A 23,222-nucleotide genomic window follows, 5' to 3' on the forward strand; every position below is an offset into this window, starting at 1 on the left:
CGCGTGCTGCAACTACTGAGCCCACGTGCTGCAACTACTGAAGCCTGTGCTCTACAACAAGAGAAGCCTAGAGCCCATGCTCCACAGCAACAGAAGCCACCACAATGAGAAGCCTGCACAATGCAACGAAGAGGAGCCTTCACTCACCGCAACTAGAGAAAGCCTGCACGCAGCAACGAAGACCCAACGCAGCCAAAAATAAATTAAAAAAAAAAAAAGACTTATAATACCAAGTATAGGAGAAGATATGGAACAACTCTCATACATTGCTGGTGGGAATATGAAATAGTATTATCACTCTGAAATTTTGGCAGTTTCTAATAAAATTAAGCATACAACTACTCTGTGATCCAGCAGTTTCAATCCTAGGTATTTTTCCAAGGAAAATAAATAGTTCCACTTAAAGACTATTCATAATAGCACCCAATAGAAATAACCCAAATAGATATCAATAGGAAAAATGAATAAACAAATTGTGATTTATTCATACTTCTCAGCAATAAAAAGGAAGAAACTATGGATACATGCAGCAACGTGGATGAATCTCAAAAACATACTGAGCAAAAGAAGCTAAGCATAAAAGAGGACACCACTGTAGGGTTCTTTTTATATGAAGTTCAAGAAAGAGGCAAAACAAATCTATGGGGCTATAAGTCAGAAAAGTTACCTCATGGTGTGGGTGGATCTACTGATTTGAAAGGGGCATGAGGAACTTTCAGGTTTATGGAAATATTTCCTATCTTGATCTGGATGGCAGTTTTATAGGTTTTTACATATGTAAAGGTCATCAAGCTATATATTCTTAAGAGATCCATATGTACTGTTTGTAATTATACCTCAATAAAAGCATGCATAGCAAAAAGTGTTTTTAAAAAGATTTCTGTGTTTCTTGAAAAATGACTGAATAAGAAAGCGAAACAAGTGGATAAGTCTGAGAACCAGGTTTATGCCATCTGTTACATCCCTCCTCTGACACCTCCTTCCATCTGCATCCTGAGTATATACTTCCAGTTTTCTTTTGACTATGCTTTTTCCTTCGAGCTTCTTAATTTTTTCATGACAAATTAAGGATTGTTTACCTCTATTTACTTTTTTTTTTCGGGTACGCGGGGCTCTCACTGTTGTGGCCTCTCCCGTTGCTGAGCACAGGCTCCGGACGCGCAGGCTCAGCGGCCGTGGCTCACAGGCCCAGCCGCTCCGCTGCATGTGGGATCTTCCCGGATCGGGGCACGAACCCGCATCCCCTGCATCGGCAGGCAGACTCTCAACCACTGTGCCACCAGGGAAGCCCTATTTACTTTTTGTTATATTTTTCTTATTTTTGATTTATTAGAGGTTCACCATCTCATTGTAGGCTCTACTAAAGTCATCAAATAATACCAAATATCTTGCCCAAGATATATTAACTATCACCCTTGGGCTTCATTTTCTTTAGCTGTTAGGGAACATTTGTTTGTCTGAAATAGGGATTTGTGAATCTTTTAATGAGTGGATATTTGTATAGATTCTCTAATTTAAATTTAAGAATGTTCTTTAAGTAGGATTGTAATCCTTCCTAAGACATGGGTACAGTTGTGGGAAAATCAACTTGGAGAGGATATGTGATTTTTAAGGTTGTTTAGGTATAAAGATAAAGTAAGACTTTGTCATAGGGTTTCTGCAGCACATGGGAACCAAAGTTCCAAGCATGGGTCCCAGATAACAGGAACATATGGGAAGATCCAGAGCTCTATCCTCTGAATGTGGCTTATTTAATGTCCATCCTAAGTAAATAGGAGGCTTAGTACTATGGGAATGAAGTGGCCTCACCCATAGCCATGGGATATTGAGGAAAAAGGAACAAGACAGCTTCCTTGTTCAATGAAGGAAGGGGCAGGCCAAAGAAACTGTCTACAGTAGTGGTCAGGGTAGCAGGTTAAGGAATTAGAGGTATAGGTACACAGAAAGAACTAGCAATTTATAGGGTGGCTTTACTTTACTTTGAGTAGTTCTTACTTGCCTTGCTAGATCAGTTTCTGTGTCTGAACTTTTCTCTATTTCATGGTGACATAACTCATTAAATAACTAAAGAAAGATAAAATTTGACACACCAAAATGTAAGCAAGGGAGTGTTACTCAGAAAGCAGAGGAGAAATTTGGTGTGAAGAGACAGATGTCTTTCCTGGCTCTCTTTAAACATTCCTTACTGTGAAACTTGTTAAGATTATCCAGAGAAAGAGAAATTTGGCTTTGACCAGTTAAGTCATTTAGTTAAGATTCTTGATGATCTGGAACTCAGATCTGACCCCAGTAGGTTGACTGTGGTTGGAGTCCATTCTAAATATCTGCTGTGAATCCAGCATTCTTTTGATGCTTCCTTAGATGGAGAAGGGAGAAAAAAAAAAATGTTTTCTTCTCGTCCTCTTCATTCCCTTACCCAAAGTTGCAAAGCAACAGGACAATGTAGCAACTACCCCAAGGCCTTTTACTGGGAGGGAGGATCAAATGATTGTTAAGAGCCTTTGGAATTTGACAAGGCTGGATTCACATCCTAGGTCCACAACTTACAAGGTATATTCAGATGGCTTAACCTCTCTGTCCTTAGCTATAAGTAGAGGGTTAAATACCTCATGGGGTTCTTGTGAGAATTATGCGAGAAAATACTTTCAAAACATTTGGCACATAGTCAATGCTCAATAAATGGAAGCAGCTGCTCTGGTGATGGTGGTAGAGTTTGTGGTGACACTGAGGATGATAATGCTTTCTCGAAGCTCTTCACCTCTGCTCACTTGTATTTAGTACTATGACATAACACTTGGTATTGTGTAATTGAAGTACGTAGTAATTGAAAGTAATGAATACTGAGCTTTCTGTATTTTGAAGAAGGAATTTATAAGATTCCTATTTGTCTTAATTGTGTTAAATTGTGCTTTTGTGTAAGAAACAATGGATGGTATCTCCCTCTGTGTAGAAGAGAACGAGATACCTCCAAGGCGTAAAGTTGGGCGGCAGTGTGTACCTACTTTGCAGTCTAGAGCTATGCTTCATTTAGATATAACAAAATAAAAATGCAATAGTTTCTTTCCTTGCAAATCATGTACTTTTCAAGGAAACGTAAATGCATGAAATGGCAGTGCAGTAAATCATCTAGTGCAAAGTTTTATGGTACAAGTTAAGACAGTAAATAGAGAATAGGAGGTAGATGGAATAATTCAAATTAGAGGATATGAATCTGGGTGTATTTTTTTTTTTTTTTTTTTTTTTTTTTTTTTTTTTGTGGTACGCGGGCCTCTCACTGTTGCGGCCTCTCCCATTGCAGAGCACAGGCTCTGGACGCGCAGGCTCAGCGGCCATGGCTCACGGGCCCAGCCGCTCCACGGCATGTGGGATCTTCCCGGACCGGGGCACGAACCCGTGTCCCCTGCATCGGCAGGCGGACTCTCAACCACTGTGCCACCAGGGAAGCCCCCTGGGTGTATTTTTGAAGTAAATGAGTTGATTACCAAAGAGGTACGTGGTGAAAATCAAAAAAGTATTTTCATAGATCTTGACTCATGCCCAATGATGGTTCTCACTGTGGTCCTAAGCCTGACTTTGAATTAATAACATGAATTTAGTCACCAATGTACTCTTCTTCCCTTCCCAAAATTTTTTTTAAAAAGGTATTTTAACAGGCTTGAGAAGTAGTATGAATTATTTAAGTGCTTTGGTAGTTGACTTTCAGTTCATTCAGTTGATATTTATTGGCTGTCTTGGAATACAGAAATATTGTAGCTGCATTAAGAGGCAGTATGATATTGCCTGTAGAGCTAGTTGTAAGATATTGTGACTCAAATCTCCCTGCATGCCAGCTTCCTCATATGTTCAAAATAGGATGATAATACTTAGGTCATTTTTCATCTTGTCTGGCATTCTGTTTCTATTTCTTGTGTAGTCTCTGTACACTGAGACTATCATAGCTTCATAAGATATAATCTAGTTGTGATTATCACTGATTTGAAACTGTTCCTGGAGGTATATGCAAAGGCAGTTTTGGTCATTTAGGTTTGGGTCAGTTTAGGCTTTGTTCCAAATTCTTACCCTGTCCTAGAGATTGGCAGTTTGTTCCTAGAAAGAATCTGCTCCATGAAGAGGGTGAAACCACCAATTTTTATTGCTTAGTGTGTTGATTGTTATTGCCTGGGTCTCTGTTTATCCTTTTTTAGAAAATCTATGGATACCATGGTAGTAATGGAAACCAGAAGTGAAAAAGAGAATGGATAGCAGACTGTGAATTAGCAAAGCTCCAAAATGCTTTCTAGAATTAGAAAAATATTTAACAATGAAAATATACATTTCTGCAATTATCACTGTGTTTGGAAATAAAGAATTAGCTTGAGGGGAAGTAGGGTGGAAAATGATTGGAGGACAGTTAAGTAACTCAGTATGTTAGGGTAGTATAACATATGATCATGTATAAGTGCCTTTGGCTCTATTGATTGATATAGATTGATATAGATTCGTTTCATGTTAAAGTTAATAAGCTGCTTAATATTTTGAGATGAATAATGAGTCTGAAGTGTCAACTAACTTACACTAAATTACACTTCTAATGAGTGGTAGAGATAAAAATTCAAACTTGGGACTTTCTGACTGTGAGCTATCTTATTTTCATTTTATTAGGCCAGTTTCCTTTCTCCTTGGCAATCTGTTTTGACCACTGGAAACAAGCCTTTCAAATGCTGTCTTCTCAGCCTCCAGCTTAATTGGGCTTTTAGCTCTTTGATTTTTACAACATCTCCATGTTCAGTTTGTTAGGACCTTTAAGTGTTGGCCTTGGCCTAGATAGTTATGCTGGACCACAGTTAAAAAGCATGCCCCAGCAGATACTCAGTATTTGAAGAGTTGGCTCCTGAACTACAACTGTCTTACCTGTTTCGACCTAGTTTTTATGTCTTGGATAACCTGTTAACCCTGTTATTATCTGGATCTGTTTTTGCCCAGCTGTGCCAGTATAAGACAGTATAAAATTTAGTGTTGCTTTTTAGGTGATGATTTACTGGAAAGATATGGATTTAGGATTGGTTAGAAGTAACAAATAGCTGTATGACTTTGTCTAAATTTCTTAACCTTACGGAGAACCTTCGTTTATTCATCTACAGGAAAGGAATAATACCAACTGCTTGGGTTGATTGTGAGAATTAAGTGAAATAACATAAGATGTCAGCTGCCTAAGTATAGCATATCTTGGGCATATAGTAGTGTCCAAGAGACAGTAGTTTCTTTCCCCTTTTCTTTGCCTTCTGATCTGCAGTGTTGTCTCTGGACATCTGCTCTAGTCTATCCTCATTTCTTCACTGCACTCCCACTCTCACTGTTGAAAAGCCATAGGGCTTCTCACAACTTTGATCTGCCCCCTCTGATTCTTCTCATGGGGCGTAGCCTGACAATTATGTTGAACTCTACGGCTCCTTGGTGATACCTGTTCCAGGTCTCCAGTGGGTTTAGTTGAAAGCATGCCATTTAATCTGGATTTCTTTTACGTAACTTTTCTCTTTAGGATTCTTTATGCTTCCATTGCCTCGTTTCGACTTGGTCCCTACGGCATTCCCTACTTAAGTATTTCCATTTGTTGTGTTAAATCACCCACAGAGTGTGGGTCTTCAGAACCTACAAACAGAACCATAGAAGAGAAACATTTTTAGAATGTGTAATATAATAGGTCATTGTTTATTACTGTTATTTTTATTCTATAAAATAATATTTTAGTCAAATAAAAATTTAGAAGATATTCAATCTCACAAAATAATCAAAGACAAAAGTCATAAAGTATCTCTTGTTTAATTAGTAGAATAATTTGTAATAGTACTCAGTCTGGTGATTATGCACTTAAGTGATACTCTAGGAAATATCTAGGGACATTGTAAATCAGAATATACCACAGGCAAAGCAGTTTATAGTTAGATATTTGGAAATCTGGCTCCCACCTGTGTTCCTCTTCACGTACACACATGTGCATTATGAATCACAATACATTGATACCCCTCATTCTAGTAAATTTGAGAAATAATCTTCAAGGAGTTATCCAAAGTATATAAAAAGTCATGCAAATTTTAAAATTCATTCTGGTATTATTTGTTATATGTCTTTCCATTTAAAGCCTGCTAACTTTTGTGGAAGGTCCTCCCCAGTGAAACATATGAAAAATATATATATTAAAAAAAAAAAACTACAGTCAGAATCTGGCATTTTCATGAAGACTGACATTACTCTATGACCTACTCTGTTTATAATAGCAAAAGAAAAAAAAAGAAAAGAAACAACCTAAATCTCCAACAACAGAAGAATGGACAGATAAATTCTGGTATACTCCTAAAATGGAATACTGTGGAATAATTAAAGGAATAAACTACAACCACATGTATTTCATTTATAAACATTCACATTCATAACATTGAACCAAAAAAGCAAGTTGTAGAAGGACATCCTTTGTAATACAGAAAGTTTCAAATACATAAAATAATAAAAATATTGTTTCTTATTATATACTTGTCATATAGTATTTTTATAATACAAATGGTATACTCAACACAAGAAACGGTCACCTCTGGGGAGAAGGAATAAAATGATTTAAGGAGGTCATATAAGGGCTTTAACTATATTTGTAATGTTTAATATGTACATAAGTGTTCATCATATAATTCTATATATCTTTCTGAATGACTGAAATATTTCATGATTTCAAAAAAGAAGGATCCACTGACTAATATGAGGACTCAGACTTTTTCAAACTTATCCTGTTTTGCAGACTAGATGATAATAAAAATAAAATGGATATATATCTGGGGAAGAAATGGATATATCTTTCATGACGTATAACCCAGACCTGGAACTAAGATATTATTCACTAGTGTAAAGTGAATCTTTTAAAGAGGATGGTAAAATACTAATTTTAATATCAGTATCTAAAAAATTAGCTTAGAGTGTGTGTTCATAAACCTCAGTGTTTATTTTTTAAGAAAACAAAATTTATCCTTTTAATTATTTTTTTCAGAAAACCATTTTGTTTTAAACCATTCTTTTCATTTTATATGTGTTAAATCATAAAGTAGTAAACACTTTGGTTTCAAGATAAGTTAGGAATTGTTTACATTCGCTTTTTAAGAATTATGGTATTTTTAGAAGGGACTCTTTGAAATTTATTCTCTGTGGAAACATTCCTTCTCAGTTTAATTAAGATTTTGAATATTGTTAATCTATTGTTGATTTAGGAAGAAAGCACTTCGTAAATAAATAGCTGGGCTTTATGAATTTTAGCTGAGTGTTATACTGACATGACTGATGGTAATGGAACTAAATATTTAAGATGTTTGCCATGAAGTGCTATTAATTTCAAAGTTATTTGAATGCAAGGGTTATCATGATGGAGAAAACCTTCAAAGAAATTGCTAATTGAAAAATAAATGATTTTAATTTTGGTTGGAATTTGATTTTAATCCATCAGCCTTATGATTTACATTCTTGTATTTCAGGGAAAGGTGGCCCAGACAGCATGTATGTCAGCTTGCAAGCATTTAGCCACGTCCTTGATGCAACTTTTGCTGGAAGCTGAAGTAAGGCAGCTCACCTTGGGAGCATTACAGCAGTTCAACTTGGATGTCAGAGAATGTGAACGTAAGACAGTAAACCATCTCTTCGCTTATTTGTTTTACCTGCATATTCACCTCTGTGGAAAAAAAAGTTTTAGGTCTGTGGGGTTTTGGTCCTAATGGAGTCAAAGAGTACTAGAAATAAGAGTCTGTCACCAAGCTAATTTGAACACCCAAGAGTGCCTAGGCTTATATGTAGAACAAAGAAGATCCCTGGCATGGAAGTTTGCAGTCTAGAGGGGGATACAAGGCAGACATGCATTTAATACACACCAAAGAAAACCTGATTAGTTCAAAGACTTCAAAGAATGCAGTTCTCAACCATTTCCTTTTTATGTTGTATTTGAAAACTATTTTTTCATCTTATCTGCAAACTCTTCTTGGTCTAAAGAACAAATGGAGTATGCATTTATCAGTCAGAAATGCTTTCTATGACAGGTAGAAACAGAAAACCTTAGACAGAGTGGTTAAACTAAATAGGTTTTATTTTTCTTAGAGGCAGTGAGTTGCTGTATTAATTTAGTTGCTCAGTGATGTTATCAAGGACCCAGGCTCTTTTGTTCCCTCTCTTCTGTCATACTTAGAATTTTCCTCCTCATACATATTATAGTCAGAAGGGACTCACATTCAATGCAGGAGGGAGGTGCCAGCATCACCTATTTTTTTATTAAAAAAATTAAAATCTTTTCAGTAAACCCCTAACAAACTTCCCTGTGTGTCTCATTGGTCAAAATATAGTTGTGTGGTTGCCTCCAGCTCTCAGGGAGACTGGGAGGTTGAGTATCTGGCAAAGAGAAAGAGGAGCATCATTATTGACATAGTTGATTTATCATGAATTGTCTACTTGGAATGAAACACAGAATCAGGCTCTGCTTAGCAAGAAAGAAGGAACAAATGAAGAGTGTTGTGGTGCTCGTTGTGCCATCAGTGAGAAATGAAAATGAACAAAAATGATATGACTCCTGGAAACTTTTTTCTGATTCTAGGAAAATTAACATAGTGGAAAATTGCATGAGTCTGCAAATACTTCTGCCCCACCTTTTAATTTTTTTTACTGTTTATTGGTTTCCCTTGGTTGACTTTTTTTTTTTTTTTTTTCTGGCCACACCACACAGCTTGCAGAATCTTAGTTCTCTGACCAGGGATTGAACCTGGGCCCCCTGCAGTGGAAGCACAGAGTCCTAACCACTGGACTGCCAGGGAATTCTCCCCCTTGGTTGACTTTTGATGGCTGGAAATTAAGGCTTAATTGGCTATACTATTTTTAATTAATTAAGACTTCCAGTTCCAGCCATCACAGAGTAACAAGTATCAAGGTCACCCTTCTGCCATAAACAGCTATAAAACTGGATAAACTGTATGAAACAACTCTTTTCATGCATTAGACAGCAGAGAGCACAAGGCTATGATCCTTCAGAGGGGAAATGTACAAGGTAAGCTTGACATTTACTCTTGTTTCCTGTCTGGGGGCACTATCCAAACACAGCACAGGAAAGTAGAGCCCGAATAAAAAGCAGTGTTTTGCACAAAAAACCCCCACGCCCAGGAATTGGCTTATAAGGCTGTTGAGGCAGCTTAGGTTTGTGGAGAAAGATACCTGAGAGCAAGGAGTTGTTTAAAGAAGTTGCTCCAGAAATCTGCTTTGGAGAGCCCTTGAGTCTTTGATCAAAAACCAAGTTGCCATGTGTGGTGTGAAACTCTGGGAGGCTTAGCGGAGAATAGCCACTGAGGATCTATGAGCTGAATAGGAATGCCAGTGGTCACAGAGTGCTAGGAAACACTGGAATTCTGACCAACTAGAGTGGAGAGACCGCCTTAACATATTGTGCATTCAGTAATACCCCAGAAGGTTAGACATTAAGAATGCTATTCAAGCTCTAGAGTAAGAGCTAATCTTGAGCCACCCTAATAAAGTCTAATAAGAAGACTTGACAAGATAAAGGTAATCTGCCAGTAAAATAACTGCCTGCCAAAACACTCAACAATCTTTGAAGGAAGAGGAACATGAAAAAGTTTTCAGATTCTCAACCGTATAGCATCTACAATTTCACATCAAAAAGCTAAAATTCAACATACAAAGAAGTAGGAAAATATGACCCATAACAGAAGAAAAAAATAAACAATAGAAATAAACCCACTGATTATACAAATGTTAAAAATAGTGGACAGGGCCTTTTAAAAACTGAATATAAATATATTCAATAACTTAAAGGAAAAAATGGTTATAATGCATGACTGGAGGAAATTTTTTCCAGGTTTGATTTAAAAAAAGTATTAACTCAGTGATTCAAAAAGCTCAACAGATCTTTAGCAAGATAAACATATAGCCACACCCAGGCACATTATGGTCAGATTGCTAAAAATAACAGCAATAAAAGAGAAAATCTTAATAGCAGAAGAAAAGACACATTATATAATATAGAGCAATGATAAGAATTACTGCTAATTTCTTATCAGAAACAGTGCAAACCAGAAGGCAGTAGAGGAACATCTTTAAAATCCTGAAAGAAAGAAAAAAAAAAGCCTGCTAACCTTAACCTGAAAACTCTATCTTGTGAAAAATATCCTTCAAACATAAAGGTAAAATATAGACGTTTTCAAATAAACAGAAGTTGAGAAAATTTGTCACCAGAAGATCTATACCACAACACATTTAAAAGGTAGTTTTTCACGTTGAAAGGAAATTATACTAGATGTCAACCCAGCTCTACAGATTACATTGTTCAAAGACGTCTACCACAATATCTCTTTTCCTAGAACCGGGAAGCCCGGTTTTTCTTTTTTAATTTTATTTTTTATAGAAGTAATACCTGCTCTTTGTGGAAATTTTGGGAGAAAAAAGTAGCAAAAAAATTATCTCATCCTTCAGAAATAAGTACAATTCCAGGGTTTCTCTGGTGGCGCAGTGGTTGGGAGTCCGCCTGCCATTGCAGAGGACACGGGTTCGAGCCCTCGTCCGGGAAGATCCCACATGTCGCGGAGCAGCTGGGCCCGTTGCGCCGCGGCTGCTGAGCCTGCGCTCTAGAGCCGGCGAGCCACAGCTGCTGGGCCCGTGCGCCACAACTGCTGAAGCCCACGCGCCTGAAGCCTGTGCTCCTTAGCAAGAGAGGCCACCGCAGTGAGAGGGCCGTGCACCACAATGAAGAGTAGCCCCCGCTCGCCTCAACTTGAGAGAGCCCGCACGCAGCAGTGAGGACCCAACACAGCCAAATAAATAAATTAAATAAATAAATTAATTAATTTTTTAAAAAAAGAACTGGTATCTGAGATTTAAAAGAAAAGAAATAAGTACAATTCCAGGGATTACATCCAGACATGATAACATCCAAGAGCCGCAGAATTGTTTCTAGAAGCCATCCACTGGATTCTTTGCATCTAGTTAACCAGAATTGTTTTACATGGCTCTGTCTTAACCAATTACTTCCCAGGAGAATGAAAGCATAATGGTTGGCTAAACCAGTCAAGATTGATTCTTAATGTTGAATACAAAGTCATCATTTTCCGAGTCTTGAGGAATAGTAGAACCTCATTCTGATATAAATAAAAGGGAGAAAAAGGCTTTGGGGTAGGTGACCAACCATTACCAATGGTTGAACGGCAAAGCCTGATGAATGATTGGGAATAACTCAATCAAAGTGACTGCATTTTTGATAGAGCTAAAAGGTAAAGAGGGATGGAGGGTAATAAGCTAAAATATATGAGCCTTGAGGAAGAGGAGTAATGGTCTGAGAGAAGCACCAATGAATAAGGAAAATGCCCATCTTATAGCCTGATTCTGAAGTACATTTTTTGTAGAAGAATGAACAGCTTCTACTTTAGAGAACTATAGGTGAATTGGTATCCTTAGCAGAGAGCCAGCTTTCAGTTGACTAAGAGGTAGAGAGATCATTTAATGAAAAGGTGGAAACTATGAAAATAGTTCGTTAACTATGGCAGAGGGTTTCCAGAGAGCCAGTGTCTTGCCTGAAAAGCCATTCAATATTTGTAATAGCCTTTCAGACTTAGGATCAGCTTGACACTAACATTTGTGAGGCATGGCAGTATCTCTAATAACCATATTACCACTGAAATTTTTTCGCCATATATTTAGAGCCACTAAGCTTCATTGATTTAGAATTTAATGTTTCATTTCTGATTGGCATTAATTTGTCTGTCAAAAAACTTTCCATGGACATTTATTTTAATTTAAAAGAAAGAATTCTATGTCTTTTGCTATACCATCCCCCTCATTTTCTTCTTTACATGCTCAGTGGTCTATAAAAAATCTTAAAGAAATGATACATAAGATTCACATAACTATACAGAGGCGTATAAAAGCAGCCCCAAATGACAAGATAATTAACACTTACATCTTTCTACCCAGTGGTGTGTACGTGAGGTATTTTTGCTATTGTCTGTGAGTCACTGGAAGAACTGTGTATAGGTCCTGAAAGAAATAAAACTTTGGACAAGATAGAATGTGAATGTATCTTGAGTGTTTGACTCTGAGGCCTGGGCTGCCACTTTGTTAGATCCCAAATACATACAGGAATTATATGCATGCAAGCCTGAGGTATTCAGCTAGTATAGTGTAGTCATTAAGAACACAGATTTGAGAGTCAGCTCAATCAGATGTTCAAGTCACCGCTTCTTTTTAGTGTGACCATATATAAATTATTTAACCTCTCACAGCCCCATTTATGAAATAGGAATAATAATAGAACCTAATATTACAGGAATGGGGTCAGAATTAAATGAGATAATGCATAAAAGGGTTTAGTTCATGGCTGGCAAAACATTAAATATGCAATAAGGAGTAGCTTCTCCCGTTATCATTATCAGCAGCAGTAACAACGCAGTAATAAATATACAGCAATTCTCAGAAGGTCTTTTGCAGACCACGCAGACCTTTGTCTGTAGTTTGTGAATCAGTTAGGTTTGGAGATGCCCTTTTATTCAATGTAAGTTTTGCTTTTTGTACTTATCTGTTGAACTTCTGTAGTTGTTCTGAAAGTTACCATCCAGAACTGATGATTTTCTAATTCTCAGCCTATGCTTTTGCAAGAAATCAATTAGTTAGTTCAGATGTTTACTAGAGATGGTAACTACTGCTTTGGATACCACTATCTAATAGGAGTGTTGTTGATTCTTACTGACAGGCTAATCAAACCAAGTACCTTTATGGTGAAGATTATTAGGATTTAGGAGATGTGAAGAAAATATTCCTTTCCCTTTAAAAATTGACAGTGACCTCTGGGTACTTCTGCTCTGTATGAATTTCATTTTATATCTCCATATGTTCGGAAACTGGATTTTAAATACTAGCAGGTCTTGATGACCTAATACTTACCTCCTTGATCAAACCTGGGCTACTGTAGCATTCATGTACTAGGATGTTCAGTCTGTGTCTGGATTTGGAATTTCCAAACCTTTTTCTTCGTATATTCTAAAGATAAGGAGGTCTAGGTTCATATTCCAGCTCACCTACTTGTTAACAGTGCTTATTTAGTAATCTGTTCATTTATTCAGCAAATATATGTGGAGCCCCTACCCCTACTTTGCATGATACTACATGCAAAGTACCATGCTGGAAGCTTGAAAAAAAATGGGAAACCATTGGTGTTAAATAGGAGAGTGACTTGATTAGATTTGTGCTTTTGGAAAGAACTCTGCAATTTATCAGGGGCCTCAGAGATCGGTTATAAGGCTGTTGCAGTAATCCATGATGGAGATGATTTGGAAGCTTCAGCATATTTATGCATCATAATTCAAGCCATTGGAGTGAATAAATCAACTCATCTACCCTCCCTGAGTCCATCAGTAAACTAGAAATATTAATCCCTGCTACAGTTTTCTCACAGTATTGTTATGAAGTCAAATAAGATACTATGCATAAAATCATTTGTAAACAGCCGTGGAAATTTTATTTATTACAGTTATCACTTCTTTATGCATATGCTTTCATGTGTTTTTGTCTTGTTTTCTTTCCCACCTCCATTGTTGTATGGTTTATAATGTTAAATATTTCAGTTTTTAGTTGTCTGCTCAGGTTCCTATATTATTCAAAAGATTGGCATATTAAAAATATAATTAATCCAAATCCAGGGGACATTTGGTTGTGAGGAAATGCAGCAGCAATTGCATCTTTTAAAATTTAGTGTAATCCATCTTTTCGCAGGGCCCATCGCCTTTTGCACAGAATAGACCGAGTCCCTGTACAGAAAGGTAATAGAATGCATCTTGCCAAATTCTCAGTTCTTTGATGGTCAAGTTAATATGAGCTTGGGAACGAGGACTCCAGAGCCTTCCATTTCACCCTTTACCATAATAGCCCTTACTTTACAGGTCAGGAAACCAATGTGGAGAATCTGCCTAAACTCAGGATTTAATGAAACAACTTTAGAGTAGATTCATGATCTCACTGAGCCTACTGTGATATAAAATATTAGCAGAACACCATTTGTCACTTAATTCCATAGACCCCACTCTAACTGAAAGATCAGATTGCTTTCTGCATCCCTAGAGAAGTAGTTTTAGCTCAAGGCTAAAAAAAAAAAGTCAGGATCTAATAGTCCAGGACTGAGAAGTTTGAATTTTCCAACTCTTAGTATATATTCACTAAAAAAAATGGCTGCAAGTTCCCTTGTGTGGTATAGCAGGCTCTCTTCTGACTCAGGTGTGAGATGTTTTAGCAAATCTTAATCGGGCAAACCTTAATAGGCTTGCTTATGATTTTGCACTGGGGCTTCTGAACTAAGGAATCTTTGTAAAGTGATCTCTCTGAACCTTAAGTACCAGGCCCAAACACCTGCCATTTGGGGGTAACTGTATTCACTTATTTTTATTTTCTCCATTACTTGATCCCAGCTATCTTTGACTCTCCGCGTCCATATAGTTAATTATCCACCATTGGTCACTCCCCACAAGAGTCTGTCTTAAGCCTTCAGGTGTTCCTTTACCAATCTCTTCCTGATGTGAGGGAGACAGAAGAGAAGTGAGTCCTCAGGACCCTGGTCAGAAGCGTAAGGGAAGCAAATGTGACAGGTCTTACTATCATTCTTCTCTTGCAGCCTTTGAAGTTTACATTTTGCAAAAGGAGTTTTGGTCCTTAATAACTAAGCCAGTACTAAACCCAAACTGCATCAGCCTACCAAACAAACTGTTAAAGTGACTACCAGCTCGTACATTAAATCAAGCCTCTCCGATAAGATGCCCAATAGTAATTAATTTGTCATTCAAAATTATGTTTAGTCATCCTTGAATAACTAGTACAAAATGTGTACCCACACAGGTTTGTTTGGTTTTTTTTCCTGCAATTCCTTAGAAAACTCTTACATTCCCCTCTGAGTATAATTCTCTTCTCCCCTACTCTTACTTTGCTATCACCCTTGAGCCCATGTTGTGTTTAGGTCCTAGTCACAGGACAAGATTCAATAAGGGATAGAGCAGAGCAGAGTGCTACCCTTCTCTGGCAAGGGAGATACAATCGAAAGCATTCTGGAGAAGGCTGAGGGATCAAGCTTTCACAATTTCGCTTAGCACCCTTGCATTTATCAAGGAAATATGGTAAAAGTATGAAGACAGCTGGTGTATCAGTTCATAGATCAGTTTGTGCTCTTGATTTTCAGCTCACCCAGCTATCCAGCTGCAGACAGAAGGGGATTATTATAGTAGTGCCTCATGATGGTTCTGTGTTTTCTTGGATTTTTGAGCTATGCATTCTAGCAAGGACCAGAGTGCCCCACTTTCATTGTAAGTTGCCCAGTGTTATTAAAAGCTTTCACATGAAAGCTTTCCATATTCTTCAGTTTCTTTAAATTGAGCAATGGCAGGACAACCTAGTCCTCCAAAGCTTCACCCTCAATGGGAACTTGTTCCCAGGTGACATAAGATAATACCTTAATTATGAGCTTGGCTGCCACATTCCACTGACTGTTGACTTCTCATCCTGGGAAATGAAATGATGTCTTAATGCCCTTTTCCCTGCCATCACCTGTTAAGGAGTTCCAAATATTCTGCATTTTCTCTGAAGTCTTTGTTTTGCCAGCTCAATCCATAATAATCTGTCTTAATTAAATTATGTTTATTTGCAAGGAACAAAAATTTATTCAAAACAGTTCAAGAAAAGAGGAGGGCTTATTTTGAATATATGGATTTCACAGGATCCAAGAAAAAGGTAAACAGCAGATCATGTCTGCACACTCCTGTCTCCTTAGCCTCTAGCACAGTGCCTGACATATGGTACTTGCTTAATAAATATTTGTTGAATGAATAAAAATGACTCAATTAGCAACTACCTACGTTTCTGGATCTTTTTGGTCAGCTCTGAAGATGGAAGGGAGTAGAAGTAGGAAGTGGCTTGGGATGGAAGTCATGTGATATGAATAGCAAGGATGTAGTTGGAATCCTAAGGAATACTCTCTTAGGAGGATGTACAATTGGCAACTTGAGTACACATATCCTACCACCAACTTCTATGGATTATCAAGCCATTCTTGCCACCAACAGTCAATTCTCAATATATCATCTGTATAATATATAATAATTAAAATCAGAGGTAATAAAAACAGATTGACCTTTGAAACCAATCTGTTTCTATCATCTCTGATTTTTGTTATCATATATTATATTTAGTAGTTTGGGCATACTTTATTCCTCTTCTTAACCATATCTTTATTTATAAAATGAAGTTACAATTATACTATCTCACAGACTTGTTGAGATGATTAAGTGAGTAACACATAACAAGTGCTCAGTAACTGCTAGCTGCCATCCTCATTGTCAAGTGTCATCATCATCATCAGAAAGAGTACTAAGCTGGAAGGAAAGCTGCATTATAACCTCAGTTTTGCCACCAACTTGCTGTGTGATCTTGGGAATTCATTAAACCTGTTTGGGCTTTGGGCTTCTCATTTATAATATGGGAACACTTGGCTAGATGATTTCTGAGTTTCCATTTAGTTCTAAGACATTACAGTTTATCATGGGAGGGAAGATTGTGTGGATATTTTCATGTGTATGGAAAGTTGTTTTAAAAATTAAATGAGATAATGTATATGAAATGCTTTACAGATCCTAATACGCATATATTTGTAACCACTAGTAAATATTAAATATGTTTATTATAGTTTTAATTATTATGATAACATGTTCATCAGGGACTTAGAATATATGGAAGCAGAAAGCAGGCTTTGAGTGATTACCATCAGGAGCTCATAAATTTAATGACCATTGGAATAGGGTCAGTAATTTTTTTTCTCAGAGAAACTATAATTGTTCTCAGAGTCTGCTTTATGGTATTTACTTTTGGATAATATTAGTTTAGGAAGAAAGCAAGCTGTCTAGTGAAGACCTAAAGCACTATAGTATCCTGTAGAAATGTCAGTGTGGTTGTGGATAAGATCAGGGTTGCCATGATGAAACGTGTTACTTAAGCAGTCCTGAATTTCAGAAGAGTCTAAAGAGTATGAATACATTTCTTTTGGAAACTTAGTTATTAGGACATGAGTACTAATATAATACTGATATGACAGATAGATTTAAAGAAGACAAGTTGGCTTTCTGTGAGATATACTTCAATCTTAGAAATGTTAAATTGTTGTAGCAACTGGTATCATTACATACTGTGGGATTCTTGTGAAAAGTTTTGAATTTAAATACTTCCTTTCCAATTAAAGTATATATTTATATTTTATCAGAACAACACTTTTCAAATTGTATCTTAATTGTCTTAATTGTACCTCTGCAAGTCTTAAAAAGAGAGCCATTTTAAGAATATAGGGTTTGAAGAGAGACAAATGGAAAAAGTGGGAGCCCAGTAAAATTTTAAACCTCATCTCCTAGGTTATATAGATGCCTCCTTCGTTTGAGGATATGTAATTCCTGAAGATGCAAATTTCCTGTTGTAGACTACTCAAGGACATTTTGTGTGTTTCAGTATCATTGATTTCAGATCCCTTAGCTTCTATCCTCAGCCTCATCTTTCTGAATTATAATTTTAAAATAAGCTTTCCCGTTCTGCCTTCTTCCATCTGAGAAACATTAAGGTAAAAAGATTGATGATAGACTTGGAGTTTGTATGCAGAAAAATAAACTTGCTTCCTATAATTTGCAGTGTTCTGCACATGTGAAAATCTAAGGATAATTAGTTATTATTGCTTTAATGTGATGGAGACGATAGCTTGTTCTATGAGACAAGCTCTATGGCTAATGAATTTTGTCTTTTGGTTGATTGACTGGTTAATGGAATCAGAAAAAATATTTTTTGTTTCTTCTTTACAAAAATGCTTTCATTCTCTACTGGAAATGGATATAGGGATTTGGGTAGCCAGTCTTTGTTAGAGCACATCCTTCTTTATTTATTTTCCCCTCATTTGTTTTCCCCTTTTCTCAGTTATGTTCTGTATTCTTGTTTCTACTTCTCATTTTGATTCAGTATTTGCAGTGAAACTTAAAAATTTGCAAGGGAGAATCATTAAGTTGGCAATTATATATGTATACATATTATATATAGTTATGGTTATCAACATTTCATTCATTCTCTTCATTCCTTGTTTTCTCTGCAAGACCTGGAACACTGTAGATATTCTATTCAAGAAACCAGATTTAAAACTCAAGTGCAGTGGGAATTTGTAGGAAGAAAATAGAGGCCATAGTCTGGTACTTTCTCAGACACACAGCTCTCAGTCAATCTATGCAAAAGCTTCCCCAGATACTTATGGATTGTATGGCTTTGTCTCTCTCCCACTTCCCAGGCCCTTACCCGTTCTTTTTAAAAGCAGGATTGAGCTTGGATTCTCAGCTCTAAAATGGTGTGGGAAGAGCACAAACTGCAAATATCTTCCTTCTGTCAAAAATAGGCAGTAGTTGTCATGCTAGGTGCTATGCTGTTATGCTGTGTTATTATGATGTGCCTTTCTTAGCCATGAAAAACCCCAAACAGAGGGCTTCCCTGCCATTTAAATGGCCATGTCACTTCTCTTTGACTGTGGATGATGGACCCTGTACCCTCTGGAAGGACTTTTCTCAGACATGGATCAGTGAGTAGTGCCCACTCAGCAGTTATTTTGGTCTATGAGCTGAAGTTCCTTGAATTCCAGGAGATAAGGCAGTCATTGTCTCTCTGAACCCATTGCCAGACACCCAGTCATTTGATAGTAGGTGCTGCCAACCTGAGCAGTGAAGGCGGGCAACCTGCTCTTCCTCACCATGGCCTAAGATGCCATCCTTGTCAAGTAAATGGAGATGGATCACGCTGCTCTAACCTTGTTATATATCACTGTCAAACCCTGCTCTTGGCTTCCAGAGGTTGGCCAACAGAGACAAAGTACTTTTTCTGGTAGCAAATGTTACCTTGGATTGTTTGTGAGGCATTTAAGTGATGAGGAAGTACAAAGGACCTGCTACATGAAGAATCGTAATACCCAGTTAAGCTTCTTTGTCTGAGGCAAACCTCCCAATACCCTAAATTCTGTTTGGCTGTTTGGTAAATGCGGTACTTATCCCAGCTCTAAATTAGGACAGTGACTGAGTCCTCTTAGAAACTGTTCAGATTTTTCTTTGAGACCCTACACACTTTGGAAGTTTCAGGGACTAGAAAGATTAAGAAATGCCATTTCAAAGAAGAAAAAGTTTAAAAATATATTGTGGTTATTGCTGTTTTCCTATTACTTAAGCCTGGTTCCAGACTTGGTAAAAAGACTTTTCCTAAAGTTAAAGGAGTATGTTATAACAATTTCATAATCTCCAAAGCCTTTTTACTATTGCTTTATTAGAAACTTTATAAAACAATTATTTAAAAATTTTCATTAATCCTCATGATTTGCTTGAAAACACCCAGAAGCATTTTCATGGAGAAATGAGCCCATTGAAACAATAGCTTGTCTTAATCATTGCAAACCAGAGACCTTACCTCACCATTAGCACCAGAGCAATGTATGGCCATCTCTTTCTGCCATATCAGCTAGCTACAAACATCACCTCAGCTGAAAATTATTTCTTTAGCACCGCTACCTCATTCCATCAGGCCATTTGCACCTCCCTTTTACTCACATAGGCTAAAATCCTAATGTTTGTAGTAAGCCAGACTCTCCCAGGAATATCTGATGCATTCACTCCTCTTGTCTCAAGGTGTTTACACTGGGACATTTTATACATTTTATATTTTCTTTGGCCCTCACTTCACGTCTTTGGGGCTGAGGCCAGTAAACTATTTATTTTAACTGGGCCATTTTATAAGGTGTAAACCAGGAAATCATATTAAATACCATGTCTATTTAAAAATTATTATAATAGTTGAAAGTTGACAGACTTCTACTCAGGCCTACAAGAAATTCCTGTAACATTCTAGCCATCTGCTGCCTTTAGGTGGAACAGTACCTTATACATCTTAAAAAACTGACTAAAGTCCTAATTTTTATGAGACATTTTAAAAGAAATAAATTTCAGTCCTTTCCACTATTACCTGCTCTAGTATTTCAGCAGTTAACAAATTCTGATTTGAGTTCTGTTGTTTTAATTAAATCATCTATCTAGTCTACTTTTTGTATTACAAATTTTAGAAATTTATCCTTTCTCTCTTCCTCCCTTTTATGTGCGTGTGTGTGTGTGTGTGTGTGTACGAGAGAGAGAGAGAGAGAGAGAGAGAGAGAGAGAGAGAGAGAGAGAGAGAGAGAGAGAGAGAGAGAGAGAGAGAGAGAGAGAGAGAGGCACCACAAAATCCCCTTAGCATTCCCAATTTCATGTTTCTAAGACTGGAATTTAGAAAATGTGAAGAAAATATCATTGCCAACGCTTCCATTTCGAAAAGCTGAAGTCTTCAGAAACTAGTGAGTCAATTTATAGAATTTTTAAAGTCTTACCTATAATGTTCTATAATGATGGTTGATCTGTATTTTACTTCTATATTCTACTCCTTTCCTGGGAGGAGAAGGTGGTTTATGGTAGGGTCTCTGGTAGGATAATGTACACTTGTATGGGTGAATTGAGGCCTTTGTCTTTGATCACTAAGTAGCTGTGAATTTGGACAACACACTTAATCTCTTTCAAAATCTTTTTACCCATTTGTTATATGTGAGTGGTTTGGACTAGGGTATCCCATTGGACTACATGGCTAGGGATTAGCCATTCGAGTACGATGAGGTAGGTTGGGAAGGGTGTTCTGACAAAAGCAAGTATTTGTATAAATTCTGGGAGGAAATAAAGAACATGGCATATTAGGGAACTAAAACTAGTTCATTATGACTAAAGAATAGGGTGAAATGAAGTGGGGTAGCCAGAAGGAAATGTGGAGATATAATCATTGTTAGTGGATCCAAAGCAGATTTTAGAGAGAGTACTTTTAATGGAAGTAGGGTGATAGACCAGACTGCTGAGAGTTGAAGAATGAATGGAAGATAAAGAAGCTGAAAAAGAAGTCTTTTACAATAAAAGACTCAGAAACTGACATGGAAAGAGAGGAAAGAAAAGGTTGTTTATTTAATTGCCTCTCTTAAGCCTAATAATTGGGACTGTTTAATTATAAAAAACACCAAATATTTTATATAATGTAACCAAGAATAGGAGAAAAATAACACTTTATTTTCTTTGTGGGTATCAGTAAAATTTGCCTGGTAATCTTTCTCTTCTTTTTGTCTTTCTCTGCCCTTTCTTCCTGAATGATGTGCCTTTCTGAAGAAATTCAAGACTCCTCAGTTTTTCACCACATCCCAGCAGTCACATGGCTTTAAGGCCTGCCCTTCCCCTCTGACTCACAGGAATCTCTTTGTCAGCTGTCTGCCTGTCAATGGATGGAAACAAGGTGTAGCATCAGCCCCTGCCCAGGCAATTAACCAGGGAAAAGGATGAGGTTCTGTACTCTTCTGTAGAAAAGCATTTTTGAGGGCTTTTAAACATTTTAAAGACAACATTTTAAAGACAGGAGTGCTTTTAATACTTGAGATGCTCATTAATCTCCTATACTTCCTAGTAGTTAAGATATTCCTTTAAAAGCACCAGTTTATCATGGAAAGAAGTTGCTTAGGTACCTTAAGAAACAACTATTTTCATTTCCTTTTTCTCCAACTAACCTAAATTCTCTTAAAACACTAATCTCCCCCTCTCTTACCAGTGCCTAGGAGTTAAAAATGCCTAATGCTTCCTCTAGCGTTCCTGTTGTGTCTGCAGTCAATTCCCTGATCTTGTAACTACCAGCTTAAGGTCTCAGGTTTCACTGACAGAGATTCTCTTTTTCTCCTTCTTTTGTTTTTGTTTGTTTTAGGGGAAAAAAAGAAAAGGAAAACACACCCCAAACTGAGCTCTTAGTAGCAAAGTTTATATTCTCTAGTAAGATAGATCTTGACCTCTGAAAATAAATTCATTAGTCTGTGTAACCATAATGGCAGACCAGTATTTATGTTCATATTGATCTTTCACAAACATTTAACGTGGATGTTGACCATTGTTTTAATACTTTACATTATAATTCCATTGAGGGGGTGGAATTCCCAACTAATACTAGAATAAGTATATGAAGCAAAGCTAGGGAATATAGAAAATACCTTTCTCTGGGCAAGATATGCAGAACTTGTTATTTTGCCATATCAAAAATGATCTCTTGGGGCTTCCCTGGTGGCACAGTGGTTGAGAATCTGCCTGCCAATGCAGGGGACACGGGTTCGAGCCCTGGTCTGGGAAGATCCCACATGCCACGGAGCAACTGGGCCCGTGAGCCACAATTACTGAGCCTGCGCGTCTGGAGCCTGTGCTCCGCAGCAAGAGGCCGTGATAGTGAGAGGCCCGTGCACCGCGATGAAGAGCGGCCCCCGCTTGCCACAACTAGAGAAAGTCCTCGCACAGAAACAAAGACCCAACACAGCCATAAATTAATTAATTAATTATTTTTTTAAAAAATGGTCTCTCATAATGAAGACTTGCTTTAGTGTAATATCTTTAAATTTTTTGATTCATTGAAGCAGTGACCATGTAGGCAAAAAAAAAGCATAGTATTATTTTATTGTATCCAATTCCAGTAAATTTCACATTACTTATTCTGGGACACATCTGGCTGTAACCTAGATATTAAAATGGACTCAATATCAAGTTGCAATGTGCTTGATCTGGATTGGACCTTGTGTTCCAACAACAGTTTTCCAACACCAACTGGTTGTTCTACAATTTAATCCAGTTCTAACACTAACTACCTGGAGTTAGTGCAGACTCCACAGGGTAAGGGGTCAGTCCCACAAGACTGCCCCTCTTCAGGCATCAGCCACAAGTCACAGGTGACCTCAAGCCACCCGTACTTCTTCCTAGCTGGCTACAGATTTGGGGCTCATCACATCCCCTTTCAGCTCAGTAATTCACTAGAAAAACTCACATAACTCACCAAAAATGCTGTACTTATGATTACAGTTTTATTATAAAGGCTGTAACTCAGCAACAGCCAAATGGAAGAGATGCATAGGACAGGATCCTAGGGAGGAGGGGGCAGAACAGAGTTTCCATGACCTGTCCTTAAGGATTCCAGGCATGTCGACCTTCCAGCACATCAGCATGTTCACCCATCAGGAATTCCTGAGCCACTGAGCTTCAGTGTCCAGAGTTTTATATGGGGGTTTCATTACATAGGCATGATTGAATAAATAATTGGCCACATGA

At 37.4% G+C, this 23,222-nt stretch overlaps 1 protein-coding gene across 4 annotated transcripts in view; it reads left to right on the forward strand.

Moving 5' to 3' along the window:
• The window catches only part of EXOC6B (exocyst complex component 6B), a 715,924-nt gene that overhangs the window by 517,747 nt on the left and 174,955 nt on the right, over positions 1-23,222 (forward strand). For all 4 annotated transcript variants that reach the window (XM_065891362.1, XM_065891363.1, XM_065891364.1 and 1 more), the window contains one exon: positions 7,491-7,632. In XM_065891362.1, coding sequence (XP_065747434.1) covers positions 7,491-7,632 — 142 coding nt within the window. The remainder of the gene's footprint in view (positions 1-7,490; positions 7,633-23,222) is intronic.

Source organism: Phocoena phocoena, chromosome 14 (genome assembly GCF_963924675.1).
Source record: "Phocoena phocoena chromosome 14, mPhoPho1.1, whole genome shotgun sequence".
NCBI lineage: Eukaryota > Metazoa > Chordata > Mammalia > Artiodactyla > Phocoenidae > Phocoena > Phocoena phocoena.